The sequence below is a fragment of the Brachionichthys hirsutus genome, chromosome 1 (assembly GCF_040956055.1).
Source record: "Brachionichthys hirsutus isolate HB-005 chromosome 1, CSIRO-AGI_Bhir_v1, whole genome shotgun sequence".
Lineage (NCBI taxonomy): Eukaryota > Metazoa > Chordata > Actinopteri > Lophiiformes > Brachionichthyidae > Brachionichthys > Brachionichthys hirsutus.
Genome location: NC_090897.1, coordinates 7,530,011 through 7,546,655, shown reverse-complemented (window position 1 = coordinate 7,546,655; position 16,645 = coordinate 7,530,011). Strand labels below are relative to the sequence as shown.

At 40.5% G+C, this 16,645-nt stretch overlaps 1 protein-coding gene across 1 annotated transcript in view; it reads left to right on the top strand.

Annotated features, from left to right (window-relative positions):
- Positions 1–13,661, top strand: part of tox3 (TOX high mobility group box family member 3) — a 33,956-nt gene extending 20,295 nt beyond the window's left edge. The window contains exons 3-7 of the mRNA XM_068741832.1: positions 5,355–5,606; positions 11,610–11,873; positions 11,975–12,205; positions 12,432–12,512; positions 12,789–13,661. Of these exons, the coding sequence (XP_068597933.1) occupies positions 5,355–5,606; positions 11,610–11,873; positions 11,975–12,205; positions 12,432–12,512; positions 12,789–13,661 (1,701 nt within the window). The remainder of the gene's footprint in view (positions 1–5,354; positions 5,607–11,609; positions 11,874–11,974; positions 12,206–12,431; positions 12,513–12,788) is intronic.
- The last annotated feature ends 2,984 nt before the right edge of the window (positions 13,662–16,645 follow it).

Below are 16,645 nucleotides of genomic sequence, written 5' to 3'. Positions count from 1 at the left end.
CTTTCAAAGTTCTAATGATAATGAAGGGCTTCAAAGAGACTCCAGTTCTGCCACTCTAAGTCCGACCATGTCTGTGAAATGTCACTGACTGTTTATTTCTTTGGGCATGCTGAAATAACTCTGTACTGTACTGGCATGTTAAAAGAAATAAATAAATTGCTGTTTCTCTGGAAGTACATAAGTCACTTTGAGCAGTAGTAGTCCGAACAGTGGGCTAAATTTACTCATTCTATTCCCCTTCCACCCTCTTTTGCTGCCCTGTCATTAGAGACAAGTGCACCAAAAATACCCGTCATCCTCTGTACTTCAGATGGGCCAATATCTGCCAGTTTAGCAGTGGAGATTGATGTTGCTTCAAAGCCCAAAGAAAGCAACATTGCACTGATCCAAAACACTGAGGTGTACATATCATCATTAACCTTATTGTTTTCATTCACTTTGACAGTTGGGTTGTAACTGTGACAATCATGCTCTTGCAGCTACACACAAAATTGCATTAAGTGTGTGACCTCATGTTTGTGAAGTGGCAGCTTCCATGAGTGTTATGGAAGGACTTTAATTTTCCCCTACATTTACGCTGAGTGGGCACATCCCCTGGCTGCTGAGGCCCACTGTGACGGGGACCACGCCGACACAAGCTGTTTGGATGCTGTTCAGCCCCAGCTGTGAGGGCCCACTGCAGCAATGGGGGAATTGGCGAAGGGGGTGCTCCCTTTTTGGGGATTGGGGGGGGGGGCTCATTTGCATTTTATCAAAAGGAACAACTGTTTCCAGTGTAAAGGACACAGATGGCATTCTGCGTAGGCGAGAGCGCAAAGTCATAGGTTAGATTTTTTTCTGTTCCACTGATGGAGTGTCCAAAGTATTGTGTTGTTGCAACCTGAGCTAAAGTAAGATTAGTGTGATTTCCAGTTTGAGTTCCTATTTTAATCTACGTCTGCATCTGGCTTGGGATGAGCGTAAAGAGGAAAAGGAAAGCTCTATGATGAATATCAAGTTTGCCAGTAAGGCTTCTGTATATTTATTTGGTATCTGTTGTTTTCAAATAAAACCAGACTGTTACGGCATAAAAAATACACATCCATCATGTAGTTTTATGCTTTATATCCAGCTACAACTCGCCTTGTCTGGATCTTTATTATTCAAAGAAAACTCCAAAACGTGTCACTCTTAAAAACACAACACTTTATTTTGCAGTATAGCAATTTCCATATTGTTACCTTTAATCCAGTGACCCTTGACAGTTCTTTTTGTCCCCTTTTGCTTATCAATAGAACTTTATTCATAAGAGGAATTATGTTTTATTTGGTATACAGTATTTGTGTCTGTTGTCTCATGAGTTTTCGTTTCACTACTTTTTCTCATAGCATGTTGTTCACAACCACATTTCTTTCGTTGGAAGATTTACTGTAAATAGTTAGAAAAATAATAATTATAAGCTGGTTTACATTCAGCTACAGTGTGTCAGAACAAAGTGTTTGGGCTCAAGGCAGATTGCTTCTACCTTTGAACAGCAGATCTGTATTTGCTGTTTCAATGGGTAATGTATCATTTACCTTCTGCACTTAGAGGATGAGATAAGATGACCTTGATGTGCCTGGTAAAGCATACATCCTAGCAGAGAAAGCTTGCCTGCTTCCCTCAGGGAAAATGATACTGCAAACGGGAATTGTGTTTCACTCTGATGTATCCCTTTACTTTCCCAATCAAATTACAGACATGTAATGAACTATAAATATGTAGAAATGGAGAACAAATGATCCAGATTTAAAGTAATGTTGATGAGGAGTGCTATAGTCGATGTTGTCATTTGAGTAGCTGCACTCTGCCTGTCTATATATTTGAAACAGGATCCTCAATCCTGCGTCTATTGATTCGGAGGCCTATTATATGCAGTAATTGCATGCTGTTGCCTTTAACAAGTCTTGGTTATTGCATCTGTGAATTGCATTACTACTTTTATTGAAGGACTGGGAATATTGCCCGAAAAGCCCTTTTCTTTCTCTTTGTCCTGAAATTGAAAGAGCACATAGAGCATCGGAGCACAATGACAAAACATTGGAAGGTAGAATTCAGTTGCACACATCAGTCTCCCTCCATGTATCCTTCTATTGTTGCAAACATTGTTTCATTTATCATATCATATACATTATAAGCATGCTACTAATAATGAGCATAACATTTTGATAGCAACAGAAAGAACAAATGTACAACAGCGCTGCAATTGTGCAAGAAAATATTTATGATAAACTTGCAATATTTTCAAGAATCCTGGGAGAAAAATAAAAGTGTGCATTTCTCCAGTGCTGTTCATCAATACATCGCCCTGCAGCATTCACGAAAATAACCTGAAGTTTGCTTAAAGGTTGGTTCCAGAGGTCGGCAGAGAGCTACCTCTGAGCAGGTCGATGTAGAGAGGGAGACGGAGTCAGTTTGAAGAACACCCGTTTTTAAATATGTGAATATTTGACAATATTTGTCCTATAAAAAAAAAAGGGCAAGATTTTGACTTGTTTCTAGGCTGGAGGCTTACCAGGTCTATAGAGTGGCAGGCAAACCCAATTAATCTTCATAGTGTATTTTCTGATTGTGTTATTTTTTTCACAAGATAATTCAGGTCGTCCCTCTGAAATGATTGAGAACTTCTAACACAGCTGCTCAGGTCGCGTGTGCTGGGTACATCAGGCCCCTCTGATACAAGTCATACTTTATCCACATAATACTGGACATACACACAGACACGCACACACACACACACACACATGTGCACGCCTGCATATCCCAAGCTAACACCGGGCTTTGCTGAGCCTTTCAAAACAATTTAAATGGATAATCAGGCTGATGATGCAAAGAGAGTGGATTGTGCATCTCTTAATCTCCAATCAAAGCCCCTAAGCTGCTCCTGGTGTAGAATTAGACTGGCTACATGTGAAATGACACCAGACAGTGTGCAACACAGTAACACTCTGTGGGCTCTTGTAAAATGTTCCACATCTTCCCTGAGGAGAGGGCCTTTTCTTCAGACAGCTGACATGTTCCGTATCCCCACAAACGCCGTCTCCATTACGAGTGCCCTTGGTGCAGATGTTGATTTGTATCATCGTTAACTAAAACAGACAATCTAGCACAGTCTGCTTCTGATGTTACCCTATTGTCACTCCCCCACAGTATTTAAAATTAAACTAAAAAGGCTCTACTTCCACTCTGTCAGACAACACCAACAATCCACTCTTCCGTCACAATGTCTTGTAATGTTTTTCTTAAAGGTCTCAGGGCATGCTGTTGCTGCTCCCCTACAAAGTGGAGCTCACTTCAGCCAACCTTTTTTCCCCGGTATCACAAATCTGCAGGAAGGCTCTGTTAATCCAAGCCACTTTGTACCAACATACAGACTCCAATTGTCCATATGGCTGAACGCTGATTTACCACAGTTGAAGAAAAAGATGCGTAGTTACATCAGAACATAGTACTTAGACCGGCAAAGTAAAAAAATAAATAAAAATGTGTTCCCCACCCCTAAAGCGTTGCTGCAAGAGCTCATGTGGATAAATGTGAGCAAATATCAGTCTGCTGAGTGAATATGACTCGGGTAGAGGCACGATCGCAGCAGATACTGTACTGTGAGACAGATTACAGTTGTGTGGTGCTGTTTACTGACTGTTTACTGACTGCTGCATGAGATGATTCCGAGGAGACTGAACTCATAGATCTAAAGACTGGTGTGGAGTTCATCCCTTCTCCACAGGAGCCATTGGAAAAATGTGAATAAAAGCTATGATGATTTTGTCCATGACAGTTTTTGCTTTCTATTTTTTTTACACCAGCTTCACATGCTGCTGAACTAGGGGTTGTTTCAAACTATGACAAGTCCTATGACAGCAGAGGACATGGAGTTCCTTCTGAAGGTGTTCTTTATTTATTATGCCCTCTGTGTCACCAGAATCCAGGGCTGTGATGAATATGAGCTCAGCACCTTCTGAAAGGAGAACTGATTCTCTAGCCGTGAAGCATGCACTGAAGAGTCAAATGTTGGTAAGGAGCAGGAAAATGGAAAGAAAAGGAGGGAATGAAAGCTCTATTTCTTGTGTCTGCCACTGGCATTCATCAGTGCTTGGCACGAAAGCTGCCCTGAGTAGCCAGTGAATTAGTTTTAAGTGTCTGTGTGCTAAAGCAAGCGAGGGGCTCATTAATAGTCCCTAATCAATGGCGGTGGTGGCATATTTCTTCAATTCTATCTGCCATTGACATGGAAGCCATGCCAGGTTATCTTTGTTGTCTCTGATGGAAATTCTCAATATCAGGTTTCTATTTTTGAAATTAGACAATCTTTACCTATTTTGGGGTAAAACATATTTTCTTATAGGACAAGCCCTGTAATGATTTTTATTTTTTAACACATGATTCAATGCTGACGATGAGGTTACGGCTTTAAAAATAGGCCAAAAGAGTGCTATACAAGTATATGAGACAAACCTACACTTCATTTTTGTTGTCGTTTCTTCTTGCTCTCTTTGTTTCATTTCAAATGCTTTACAGCAGACCCAGCGATGCGGAGAGCTTAACCTGATTGTAGTCTCAGGCCGCTATGCTTTCAAGCAGTATGCAAAGTGTCTGCAGTTGAAATCATAACCCTTTTCATCAGAAATCCATGCTCTGAAGAGGTTTTCGACAATTTAACAGTTGCCAGGCCCAACGCCTCAGACAGCTAGCAGTTGTGTCCCTGTTTTCTGCTGCTTGTGGACCTGCTGTGTGGTCATTGTGAGGATATTGGGTTTCCAGGGAAGAGCTTAATGCAATGTGCAGATGAAAACAAGACCCAAGTAGGTGAACAGCCTCATCTTCAAGAAGGCATATAAGCAAATTAAGTGTGACCAAAAGCTTTAATTCAAAAAGCAGAGGGATTAGGATGTTTGATGAGCAGATTCAAGGGTGCAGGCATGGGGAACAAAAAGAAATACTTCTGGCCAAGCGTAATAATCTTTGAAAATGTTCTTTAAACCCATCTCCCTGTGACGTGTATTTTCACTGCACTTCAACCCAACATCTTCCATCCTGAAGATTAAGGGCTTTTATCATGCATCTTCTCTCTCTCTCATGATTGCTACTTGATATTTTTTGCTTTTGACATCTTCTGTCACACTACTTTTCCCTCAAAGTGGACTTAGGAAATGTTACATCTCGGTGCACTTAATAGACTCTCCACTAAAACAGTCCCTCTCTTAAACAAAGTTGTGCGATTTAATCCCTGAGGTTTGCTTCTGCATGTTAGACAAAGCAGACCTCCACCCGTGTTTGCTGGCTGTTTTGTGTTGTTGGATTTCATCATTTTCTACTTCCTTTCTCCCTTTTTGCAGACGTTTCATACACCCAGCCTGGGAGATGAAGAGTTTGAGATCCCTCCCATTACTCCTCCGCCTGAGATAGAGTCTGGTCTGGGTCTATCAGATATGGATTCACCTTTCCCAGCAATGCCAGAGCTCCCCATCGCACACAGGGGACCATTAATCCCCAATTTCCCTCCTCAAAGTCTGGATCTGCCCTCGATTACCATCTCTCGCAACATGATGGACCAGGAAGGGATACATGTCAACAATGGCCAGACTGTGGTGAGCACTGATATGCATTCTCACCACTACTAAATCAGCAAGTCATTTGTCAACACACTCGGTACTAGTGTAGGGACAGTAAATGTCTTACTTGTCCTTGCAGCTACTGCTCTAAATGTGGTTTTCATGGATACATTTTAAATAGAGGTCTTCTTTATAAACAAATAGTATTGGAGACCCCTAACATAAGAAGCATCAGTCCTTGAATGAGACCTTCTACTTAATCATAATGTCACCTTCACAGTTTTTGTATGCCTCCTGTTTTCAGTGCATCTGGCACAGCATCTGGCCTTGTTTACTATCCAGGAGGTGCGTGATCACATTGAATAAATGTCAAGATATTATGTGACTTAACTGGAGATTAAAAAGAAGAAAAAAAATGACACACAATGTGCAATATCCCCTTTTATAAGGTGAGCAGAATAGATCAAAAGTGTAACAGTACAAAGCGCCAGAAGGACAGTGAACACAGAGTCCAAGAGTCCCCGCGTTCATATTTATTCATGTTCCCTCCAGAAGCCTTTCTTGTGATGTGAATGCTCAGGGACTCTTCTGGCCAATGTCGCAAGAGGTCTAAGAAAAAGACACATGCTTCATTTGTAGCTCAGCATAATGTTCGTGTTTGTACTACAGAGAATTACCCTCAAATGAAGGAGTGGGTGAATATATTTTTTTTAACTTGGTGTCCTTGGTCTCTAATACAAAATGATCAAACAGGACAGTAAACAATTTGATCACACTCTTTACATTGACACTGTTATGTGCGATGGATTGTCTGATTGTTGTCTTGGGGTGGAAAAGCGTTTTCAAATGCCACAATCATAGAAGCATTGAAGAGGAAAAATGGAAATGTCGCTGGATGACTAGTTGTCTCAGACCTATTACCAAAAGAAATGGAAGACTCGTTTAGGAGAAAAGAAATAAATGGACAAAGGAATGATTTGCGAGATGACAGTGTTGATGCTGCATTTTGCTTTTTGAACCATAAAAGACATTACATCAAGGAGAGGTGCCATAGTTATTTTATCTATGTGAATAAATCTTGTTTTAGACCCTCCCTTCGACACATTTGTTGAATCACACTGATGTTACAGGTATTTATTTACATTCCATATGAGAAGACGCAGTAACATTTTACAGCGTTTTCCTGCTCCCTCGCTTCTGGCATGTAAAATAATTGGGGCTTTTAAAACAGCTCTGCTTCATACATTAAAGTGAGCCCCAGAAGTATTTTGCCTAAAGAATTTTCATTTCATGGTCAGTTAAGCTTTCTACATCAGGAAGAAACGGAACCTTGACACGATTACATTCAGGACTGTTCTCACGACTTGCAGGAGGATTAGATTTGATTCTCAAACATTATTCCTCTTTAACACCATTTGCATGGCTCATGTCTCTGATTGTGCAGAGACTCTATTAAAAACTGAAGGAAGAATGTCGGTTTATGCTCCTGGCCTCGTGGCATTGTCATCGGCACACTGCTCACTCGTTATCAGTCATCACACATTGTACCGCAGGAAGGCTCATCATGGCTCTTCATTTCTCCTGTAAATGGGATTGATCCCTGGAAGTCTTGTGCCTTGGAAAATCTATTTATCTGCCATTTCTGATTAATGCAAATTTTAAATGAGATATGTAACAGTGTTCACATTATTTTGTATATTGAGACGATGATTTACAAAAGCCGTAAGAGAGGTGTTTTGTCATTTTGTCAGCACACTGATAAAGGAATGACAATCTTATAAACATCATTACAGCCGGTCTTATTTATTATGGCTGCAGGGACAAACAAATAAATGGTGCACTATTGCAATTACATTTTTCATCAAGCCACCCTTCTCATGTTTCTCAAAAACTCATCTTGGTTTTCTGCTCTGTATACAAGCGTACTGGTGAAAAGCATTCTGTGTGTGAGTAAGTCTGTCTCTTATCAGAATTTAATGAGAAACCTAACCAGTGAATATACCTGGGGTATTTTCAAAAGCCTCTTCCTTGTCATTGCATTGCCTGGTGCTCGGCTAATTCTACTCCCCACAATGCTCAGCATATGTCTTGCAATTTGGCCAATTTCTACAAAGAGAAATACATTTTCTCAACTGCAATCTGCCTGGGAAGCCCTGAATCTGAAGTCATTATTTATTTAATCTGCTCTCCTAACAAGCTTCTGACTCTCATTTTTGTCTCCCAGCATGTGTCCTCCTGATTTGTGATTGCATCTCAATAGCGCCAAATAGTATTGGTGTTAGAGCTGCCAGTATTGCTTTATTCACAATTTCTTCTCCATTTTCCCCCTTCTACACAGCAAGGGTCTCTGGGTTCTATTTCAAAAAAACACCTGGTGCCTTCAGCCCATTTCAGAAAATTCTTGTAAGAATACACTGAAATGTCCTCTGTGATTGCGTTTCAAAGCTTAAAATCAATATTTAGGATATATCTGCCCTGCTGTATTCACCACTATGTGGTGATATATTATGGATTTATTATTTTCAATTACCTTTTTTCACATGCCATTAGTTTTTCAGTAGCAAAGATGTGCTTCGATTCAATACAAAATAGTGTGTGGGAGTTGCATCATGCGCGATGAAAGGAAAACTGAAAAAGTCCATGTCTAGTTGTTTGTTCTTGTGATTTGATATGCAGTGATATTGTGTAGCTTTCCAGGGAGTAAAATACCTGCAGTTTGGCTGGACAAATCGAGTATATGCTGAATTAAATGGAAAATGTGAGCGCCGTCATGTTTTTCTACCCTTCCCTCTTATCTCCCTTACAAGCCAAGAAGCATTGACATGAGTTGTACATCAATTTAAGAGAGTGGATTTTTTTTCCCTCTCACTGTTTCTTTTTTCTTTTCTCTCTCAACAGACAGCTATTGTGACATATTGGGTCAGTCAGAAATGAAAGATATTCATGCAAGCATGCAATACTTGTAATGAAGTCTCAGCTTGACCTTCTGCATGATTGATTCTGTAATTTACTTTTCTCAGGCAGCTCTCAAAATGAAATGATGTCATGTTAGACAAGTTTTAAATACCCACAATGCATCAGGAGAAATGATGGAAAGAGGTATGGGTCAATGCCTGTATTGGACTAAGGGGGAGGAAACCTAGTGGCCTTAGAGAGGATGTTGGGAGAAGGGGGGGGGTGGGGGGGGGAGATTTGTTTTTAAGTGGGGGTTAGATTAGAGGTTGGAGAGATGGAGTGAGTTTTCTCACCAGAGAGAGAGAGGAAGACAGAGAAGTGCGTTCAACTCAGAGAGGGAAGCAAGAAAGAAAACAATTTATCGTCTTGCTATTATAGCCTTTACTGGCATTCAAAATTCCATTTTTCTCATTTGGCTTAAGCACAGGCTTCAGCAGGTTGCTGAAAACCGAGGAAAAAAATAAAGTGATGTACCCGTTTAGAAGCCGCGTAAAGGAATATGTGCACAGCACTGATAAACTATCTTTAATAGGACTGACCTTTCATGCTGGCAAAAGTTACCAGGGATTCATCCTTATAATTACCATATAGATGATTTTACCCCTCTCCTGCCATGGAACATTTCCAAGAGCTCTGGCATTGATTGAATGGAAATTGAACTTGTTAACATTCTTTTCAGCCTTTTACAGCTCAGTGCATGGTGCCACTGTTCATACATTCTGCCCAAATTCTGATTTCCAATATCTTTAAGAACATATTGAAGTCGTCTTTTATTGACATCGGTGTCAAGATTTGTATCACTTGGAGAATGCGTTATGTTGCATTTTGAGTCCAGCTGGTCCGTTTGTTGGCTTGTGTGTCTTGTGTAAAGGGTTTTTATCATGAGTTTTCAGAATGCATCATACTCTGCTCTGTGTGGAGTGTTTACTATGGATGAGGGGAAAAATTATGTATAAAACAAGCTTTTTTTTCCAGCTCATCCTTGACATCGTTATGTTTTTGTTTTTCAGCATTCACAGTCAAAACAACACGATAGAGAATGTTAACAAAAAATATAATACATATTAAACTAATTGGTTTTGGAGTAGATTTCAGCTTGCTAGTGTTTGACGTACAAACACAAAGACAATCCACCTAGACACACACGGATCTGAATAAAGAGGGCACATCTGGACATTGTGTGCTCAAGATAAGGGCAGATTTACGATATCTAGTTCTGCATCTCCTATGACTGCTGGCAATACCGCAATCAAAATGCAAATGCAAAGGGACATAAATAAACATCTTGGTAACAGATTCATATTCACAATCAAAGCAACAGTTACTTTGGATGATTTTCACTGCTGTGCTATTAGCTGTTATCTTTTTATTCTAATCAGGCTTGCTAACGTTGGGGTTTCACTGACATCATTCTTTTGTTACACGGAGGGCAGAAGCAAAATTGCTGCTGCGCCGATTATTGCTGCAATATGATGAAATGAAATGAGACATTTAGCAGGCTGTTGACAGTGACATGATCAAGAGTTTTAACTGTGGTCACGAGTGCATGTTTTTTTTTCAACGCACAATACCCAAAGGTCATTTGGAAGAAATCACCATATTCCAAACAAATAGTAGAATGGGCAATTGCTCCAAGTCAAAACGGCATCATTGAGATTGGGCAACAGTATTTATTATACAGATGGCCACAACTAATGAGCTCAGTGTGTCCATCTTTGATGTCCACAGTGAGCAGAGACCAAACTGCGAACCATCGTGTTCTCTGTAATGAAGATGACAACAACACTTGAAGCATGATGTGCTACAGATATGTAAATCAGTCACTTTGGTTACAGGAGGGCTTTCGTAGCTTTTATTTCAAGAAAAAGGAAAGCACAGACATTTGAAGAATGAAAACAATATGTCTTCAATTTCTTTGCAGAGTCTTCTTCACACATGTAAATATAAATCCACTCTCACTTCATAGACTGTATTTACGATAAGCAAGCAGGCATGGCATATGAGAAAGAAATGGATTGTGGATCTAATTTGTTTCTGTATGAAATAGTGTTACAATATTGTTTTTGAAGACGGGTGTATTCATAAGGTTCTTTCAATAAAACCAGGTGTGCAGGTTTATGATGTGCTGATGTTGGAAGAGATTGGGTTTGTGCTGCTGAATACAAGATGGATGTACCCAGGGAGAACAAATCACCTTTTCTGTTGTGTCCATGTCCTTTCCTCTGTGTCATGCCAGCTCTGCTGGCTCTCTGATCCGTATTCCCTCTGGGGAGCTGGCAGTACTTGTAATTTCATCCTCACCGCAGTCACTGCAAACATTATGCATTTGAATCTCTTAAGACCCAAATGTTTAACCAGAGGGAGGAAAAAAAAGTAAAACATGTGATTACATGATTACATGGATGTATAAAGGAGGGGATGTCTTCAATGCTCTCAATCCTCCCACTTTGAGACTTTATTTATGGAGTTGATTGTACAAAACACTACTTGGCATAGTTATAATCTTAAAGTAACATTATACCAAAGCATGTGGACTTGTGGCCACTTCAAACTAAACCAGCATGTACCTCCACGCATACAAACTAGGACTCAGTCCTGTCATTGTGGCATTTGAGGAGGTGCACAAGAGCTTGGAGAACTGAATTCACTGTTCTCCCTCCTGGGACCAGCCAGTCAGAAGCTGTGTCACACATTGCTGTACGGCAAAGTTGTGACGTGAATTAACTGAGCTGGGTAACCATCTTTTACTGGCTTATAAAGTTGCCTCTTTGGGTGTCAAGATAATTTATCATGGTCTGTAATAGAGAGATATTTGTGACCAAGGACATTATGAAATGTGATCTTCCACATAACAATGCAAAGAACCCAGTGACCCGATTTCCTCTCTTTTAAAGACATGCACCATTTCAAGCTTTGTGTCTGTATTGTGTACTACTGTGGATAGAAATATCTAGGCTATAGAAATGAGGTGAAACTCTGTGCAGACAGAACCACATGTGGATGAAGTACTCAATTATTACATGTGATTCTTATTTCCGCAACAAGCCTCCTTTTCTTAAAAAATATATATAAATTGCTTTACAGAATGTTGGACCAGGACACATTCGCCAGTACCCACCCAACCCAGCCATGGTAATGAAGTCCATCATCAGCATGAACGGCCCCAATGGGATGATGTCACGGAATCAACTGACGACTATCAACCAAACTCAACTCAACACACAGCTGAGCTTAAACATGGCGGGGCCCAACATCACCCATACTTCCCCATCCCCACCCGCCAGCAAATCTGCTACACCATCTCCCTCCAGCTCCATCAATGAAGACGACCAGGATGAAGGCAACCGGGTGAGAAACTGAATTCCTGTATTAAATAACAATCGTAAGGCATTATCCTGCTGATGTTAGACATTTTAATGATTTTATTTTTACTTTTTGAATCAATGCAGGTCATTGGTGAGAAGAGACCAGCACCCATAGATCCCACAAAGAAACCCAAGACTCCAAAGAAGAAGAAGAAGAAGGATCCCAATGAGCCTCAAAAGCCAGTTTCAGCTTATGCTCTGTTCTTCAGAGACACCCAGGCCGCTATCAAGGGTCAGAATCCCAACGCCACCTTTGGAGAGGTGTCCAAGATTGTGGCCTCCATGTGGGACGGCCTGGGAGAAGAGCAGAAACAGGTACTACAAATGAGCAAATGGTAAAATGGTCAAAAATTTAATTTAGAGTAGTTGACAGGAGCTGGACTAACATCAATGCATATCCAGATTCATATAAGTAGCACATTTACTGTATACACAGATTGTGATTAGAATAACGATGTCTTAGATTCTTATGGTATTAGCAGGAATAATCTCTCGTTCAAAAGAAGATCTTGTTCACGTGTCATTTCTTTTGTTATCACAGGTTTACAAAAGTAAAACAGAAGCTGCGAAAAAGGAATATTTGAAAGCACTTGCTGCATACCGTGCCAGCTTGGTTTCCAAGGTGAGAAACTGTTTCTTCTTTACACCTGGCAAATGTGCGATTGTTGACTGAATCAGAATTTTTCAGATTTCTTTTCAAGGTTTCTTATTATATTGTTATACTCTTATAATGTAATGACACAACCAAGTAAAACTATGTGGTTTAAAAAACTATGCAGTATTCGTTTTCAATTTAGATTTATTTATTTCAAAATTATTGCTTCGCAGAAGTTTGGATGTTTTTATTTATTTATTGATTATTATTATGATTAATATTATTGTATGTTTGTCTCTTCAGGCTGCAGCAGAATCAGCTGAGGCCCAGACTATCCGCTCAGTACAGCAGACTCTGGCCTCCACCAGTCTTTCCCCAGGCCTGGTGCTACCATCGACCCTAAACCACCACCCCTCCATGTCATCAGCTTCACAGGCCCTTCAACAAGCCCTGCCAAGGGCCATTGCACCAAAACCTCTGCAGATGAGACTAGGAGGCAATCAAATCGTGACCTCTGTAACAGTCTCCCATCAGAACATGTCCCCTGGGATGTCACCACAGATGCTTGGCCAGATGGGTTCTGGAGGTGGCATGGTGGCAGGTGCCCAGTCCACAGCAGTGTCTCAGATGAGTCCACCCATGCCACCAGTGCAGCAGCATGCGATGCAGCAGCTCCAGCAGCAGCAGCAGATGCAGCAGCATCTTCAGCACCATCAGATGCAGCAGCAGCAGATGCATCACCAGCAGATCCAGCAGCAGATGCAGCATCAGCATTTCCAACACCACCTCCAGCAACAGCTGCAGCAGCACCACATGCAGCAGCAGCAGCAGCAGCAACAGCAACAGCAACAGCATCAACAGCAACAGCAGCAGCAACAGCAGCAGCAACAGCAACTGCAGCTGCAGCACATGCAGTTGCAGCATCAGCTACATCAGCAGCAGATTCAGCATCTCCAGCAGCAGCAGCAGCAACAACAACAACAACAACAACAACAACAACAACAACAACAACAGCAGCACCAGTCCCAGTGTTCCCCACCCCAGCAGTCTCCTGGTACACCCCATTCAGTCGGAGGCTCTGCATCACTTGGCAGCCCTCAGCCGGCCTCACAGCAACCACACCCCTCCCAAATTCAGGCCCATGCTCAGGTTCTGTCCCAGGTTAGCATTTACTGAGCCAAATGAAAATCCCATCTCAAAGAACAGGCATAGAATAAAAGCATCATTCCACGTTGCTTTTCTAAGTTGCACTTAAGAAGTGTGTAAGATTTAGAATGTTATACAAAGAATTTGTCCATTGTTCTAGACGGATATGCACACGTATGTACAGGAGGTGAACATGTTAACTGGGCTGTCTGTCATAGGAGCCGGTTAGAGTGCCCAGTGATTGTTGATTAGTTTGTCGGTGACGGCTTTCAGTTGTCAATTTAAGCTGATTTGGCCCAAAGTTTGTTGAAAGACTTGTCTTTCAGTGTTTTATTTAACTATAAAGCTTTATTTAAGTCACCTGACTTGTTAGCTCAGTGCAGCAGAAGAACATTTTAAATGCGCCTCAACAAAAAGGATTTCTACGAGCTCTTGTCTGGACTGATTGACTAAGAGGATTCTTCCTAGAAACCAGTAAATCACGAGTCTTTGTTTCCACACTGGCCAGTGTATAGTGAGACTTTATGCCAACCTTTCTCTTTCACCTATCGAGTCTCTTAAATGTAATCGTTGGACAATGGCAGGGAGGAAATGGTTGATCAGATCGTGTACCACTGGAGGCCCAGTGATATTTGAACACATTAAACCATGTCATAAATGCAGACAATGTCTTGAGGGGGGGGGGACTGAAAATAAAACAGGTCTTTGGACACGGATCTCTGGATGACCGACTGAACAGACAAAGATAGAAACTGCCATAAATCATTCATGTCATCACATCAAACTGTAGCTGTAATTTGCTGTACATGTTGTGTAGCGTGGAGAGAGACGAGACCTCCTCTATCCAGTAATCAACCCTGATTTGCCTGGCACCCCCCCAAAAAAACATCATCTTTAATCTATTTGTTCAGATGTTTAACAGTTAAATTATGTTTTTATTTTGTGTAACAAAGGGGATATTTTATGGTAAAAACAAATGTCTGAATCAAAGCCAAATGGTTTGGGGATTGATGTATTTTTACTCTGCTCCTTCATACTGTAAAAAAAAGAAAGTAAAAAGAAAACTAGCAGAGCCAATTTGTTGCACTGCCAAAGCCAAACAAAAAGGCATTGGAGGTATTTTTTTGCCAGCTGTATAGACGTCCCTGGGGAAAAAAAAGAGAGAAAATGTTGTACATTTTTCATATCATCTGTTGTAAAGTTTTAATATCTGACGCTTTAATTAAAATTAAAAACGACCTGTGGATTGATATATCACATAGTGCATTTCTGCTCTTTTCTACCTTTTTTTTATGAGTTACAATAGCAGCAATTAATTTTGTTTGTATTTTGTTTACAAATCGACTGTTTTTTGAAAACTTTTCTTAGAATAAATTCCTATGGTATGGAGATCTTTAAAAGTTGTTTTCAGCTTGTGATATGAAAAGTAATTTAATGTGACATTTTGCTCGTCCATGATGAATCCAGAGACATTTCATCGCTAATATGATAGTAGCCATAATTTTGTATGAAGTATTATATATTTCTTTGTGTCTCTGTTCAAAATTAAACTATCAATCACAAATATTTATTTTAAAGAATCCATTTATTTCAAAAGTAAATATTTGCCATACTTTCTGTGAAGCATTACTTCACATCTTGTAGCTGTTTACATTTAAATCCAATGATATGCATTCATAGCACTTTGTTCCTCATGTGATATTGAAGAATAAATTGTTATGTCTATGGAGTAACTCAAGAGACAGAAGTCCTGTGCGGGGCTGAGGGGGGGGGGGGGGGGGGGGGTGTATATTAGCATTCCTGTCTGCGCTATTTTCGTGTGTGCTGTTTCTCAGTGATTTGAATGGAAGTCCGTTGTAACTGTGTAAAAACCGTGTTGAGACTGGACAAGGTCAGCATGTAACTGGTACTTGTCTCAATAACAGTCCCCTTCTCACACAACAGTGCATTGGATTCTGTCTCTTTTTTACTCCCTTCAAAATTGCTTCATTTCCAAGACATCCCCAGGGGTTTGTTGAGCTCTCTTGAATAAAAATGGTGAGCGGGGGAGGGAGGCAGGCAAACAGTAATTATCATATCTTCACAATAGCTGGTGAATCCACTGGGCCTGAGAAGGGCCTTTTTTTTCAAAAGGCAGCTGAGACATCTCAAACAGAACTTCATGTTTGTTAAAAATGAAAGCAAGGGCCTTCTTCCGCTGTGCTTGTCCGATAGCCTGATAGAATTTTCAAATTTTGTTTAGTTTTCAATTAGTTAGTTTGAGGAATGTATTTTGTAATTTGGGCTGAGGCCCTGCCGTCGCTGCTGCTGTTGTCCTAATCGGATATGCAGCTCAGAATGGAAATGATGCCCATTCCTCTACCATGATTAATTGCAGCATCTGTCCTGTCAGAAGACCGAGTGGAGAGGTCTGCAGAAAAACTGCAAATAAGCTCTGGCAACGGTCTTAAAGTGTTTATGATTAAATGAAAATTAAAAACAGCAAGTGCTGTGCATGACCTGAATCTTAACATGGGGAGAAGAGGATAATGGGAGAGTGGGTGTCCATGGATACCAAACACATGCTTTAAAAACACACAGTAATGAGGCCCTGGGAAATAGCCATTATTATTCTGAACAGATTCACAGCAGAATCCATTAATAATGCATGGGGCTCCTTGTTATTCTATAACCCTTCACTACTGCGGTCACTGTGTGTACAAATATCTCACAACCAGGGTTGGAGTTATGGGACTGAAATAAAAAGGTTAGCGATATTTTCAAAACACTGCTATACTTGTCTTGGACACACTCGCACACAAACATGATTTACAAGGATAATACACTTGTCCTCTGATGTGGAATGGTTTAATATGAATAGGTGAATGAGTTACACTCATGCTTTATGATCTAAATTTTGGTTTATCACTAAGAGTTATATTTTTTCAGAGTGTAATATGATTCAATCATAGCAACATGGAGCATTCAATGTCACCCATGTTCTCCTGTCTTTCTGTCCTCATTAACTAAAATGG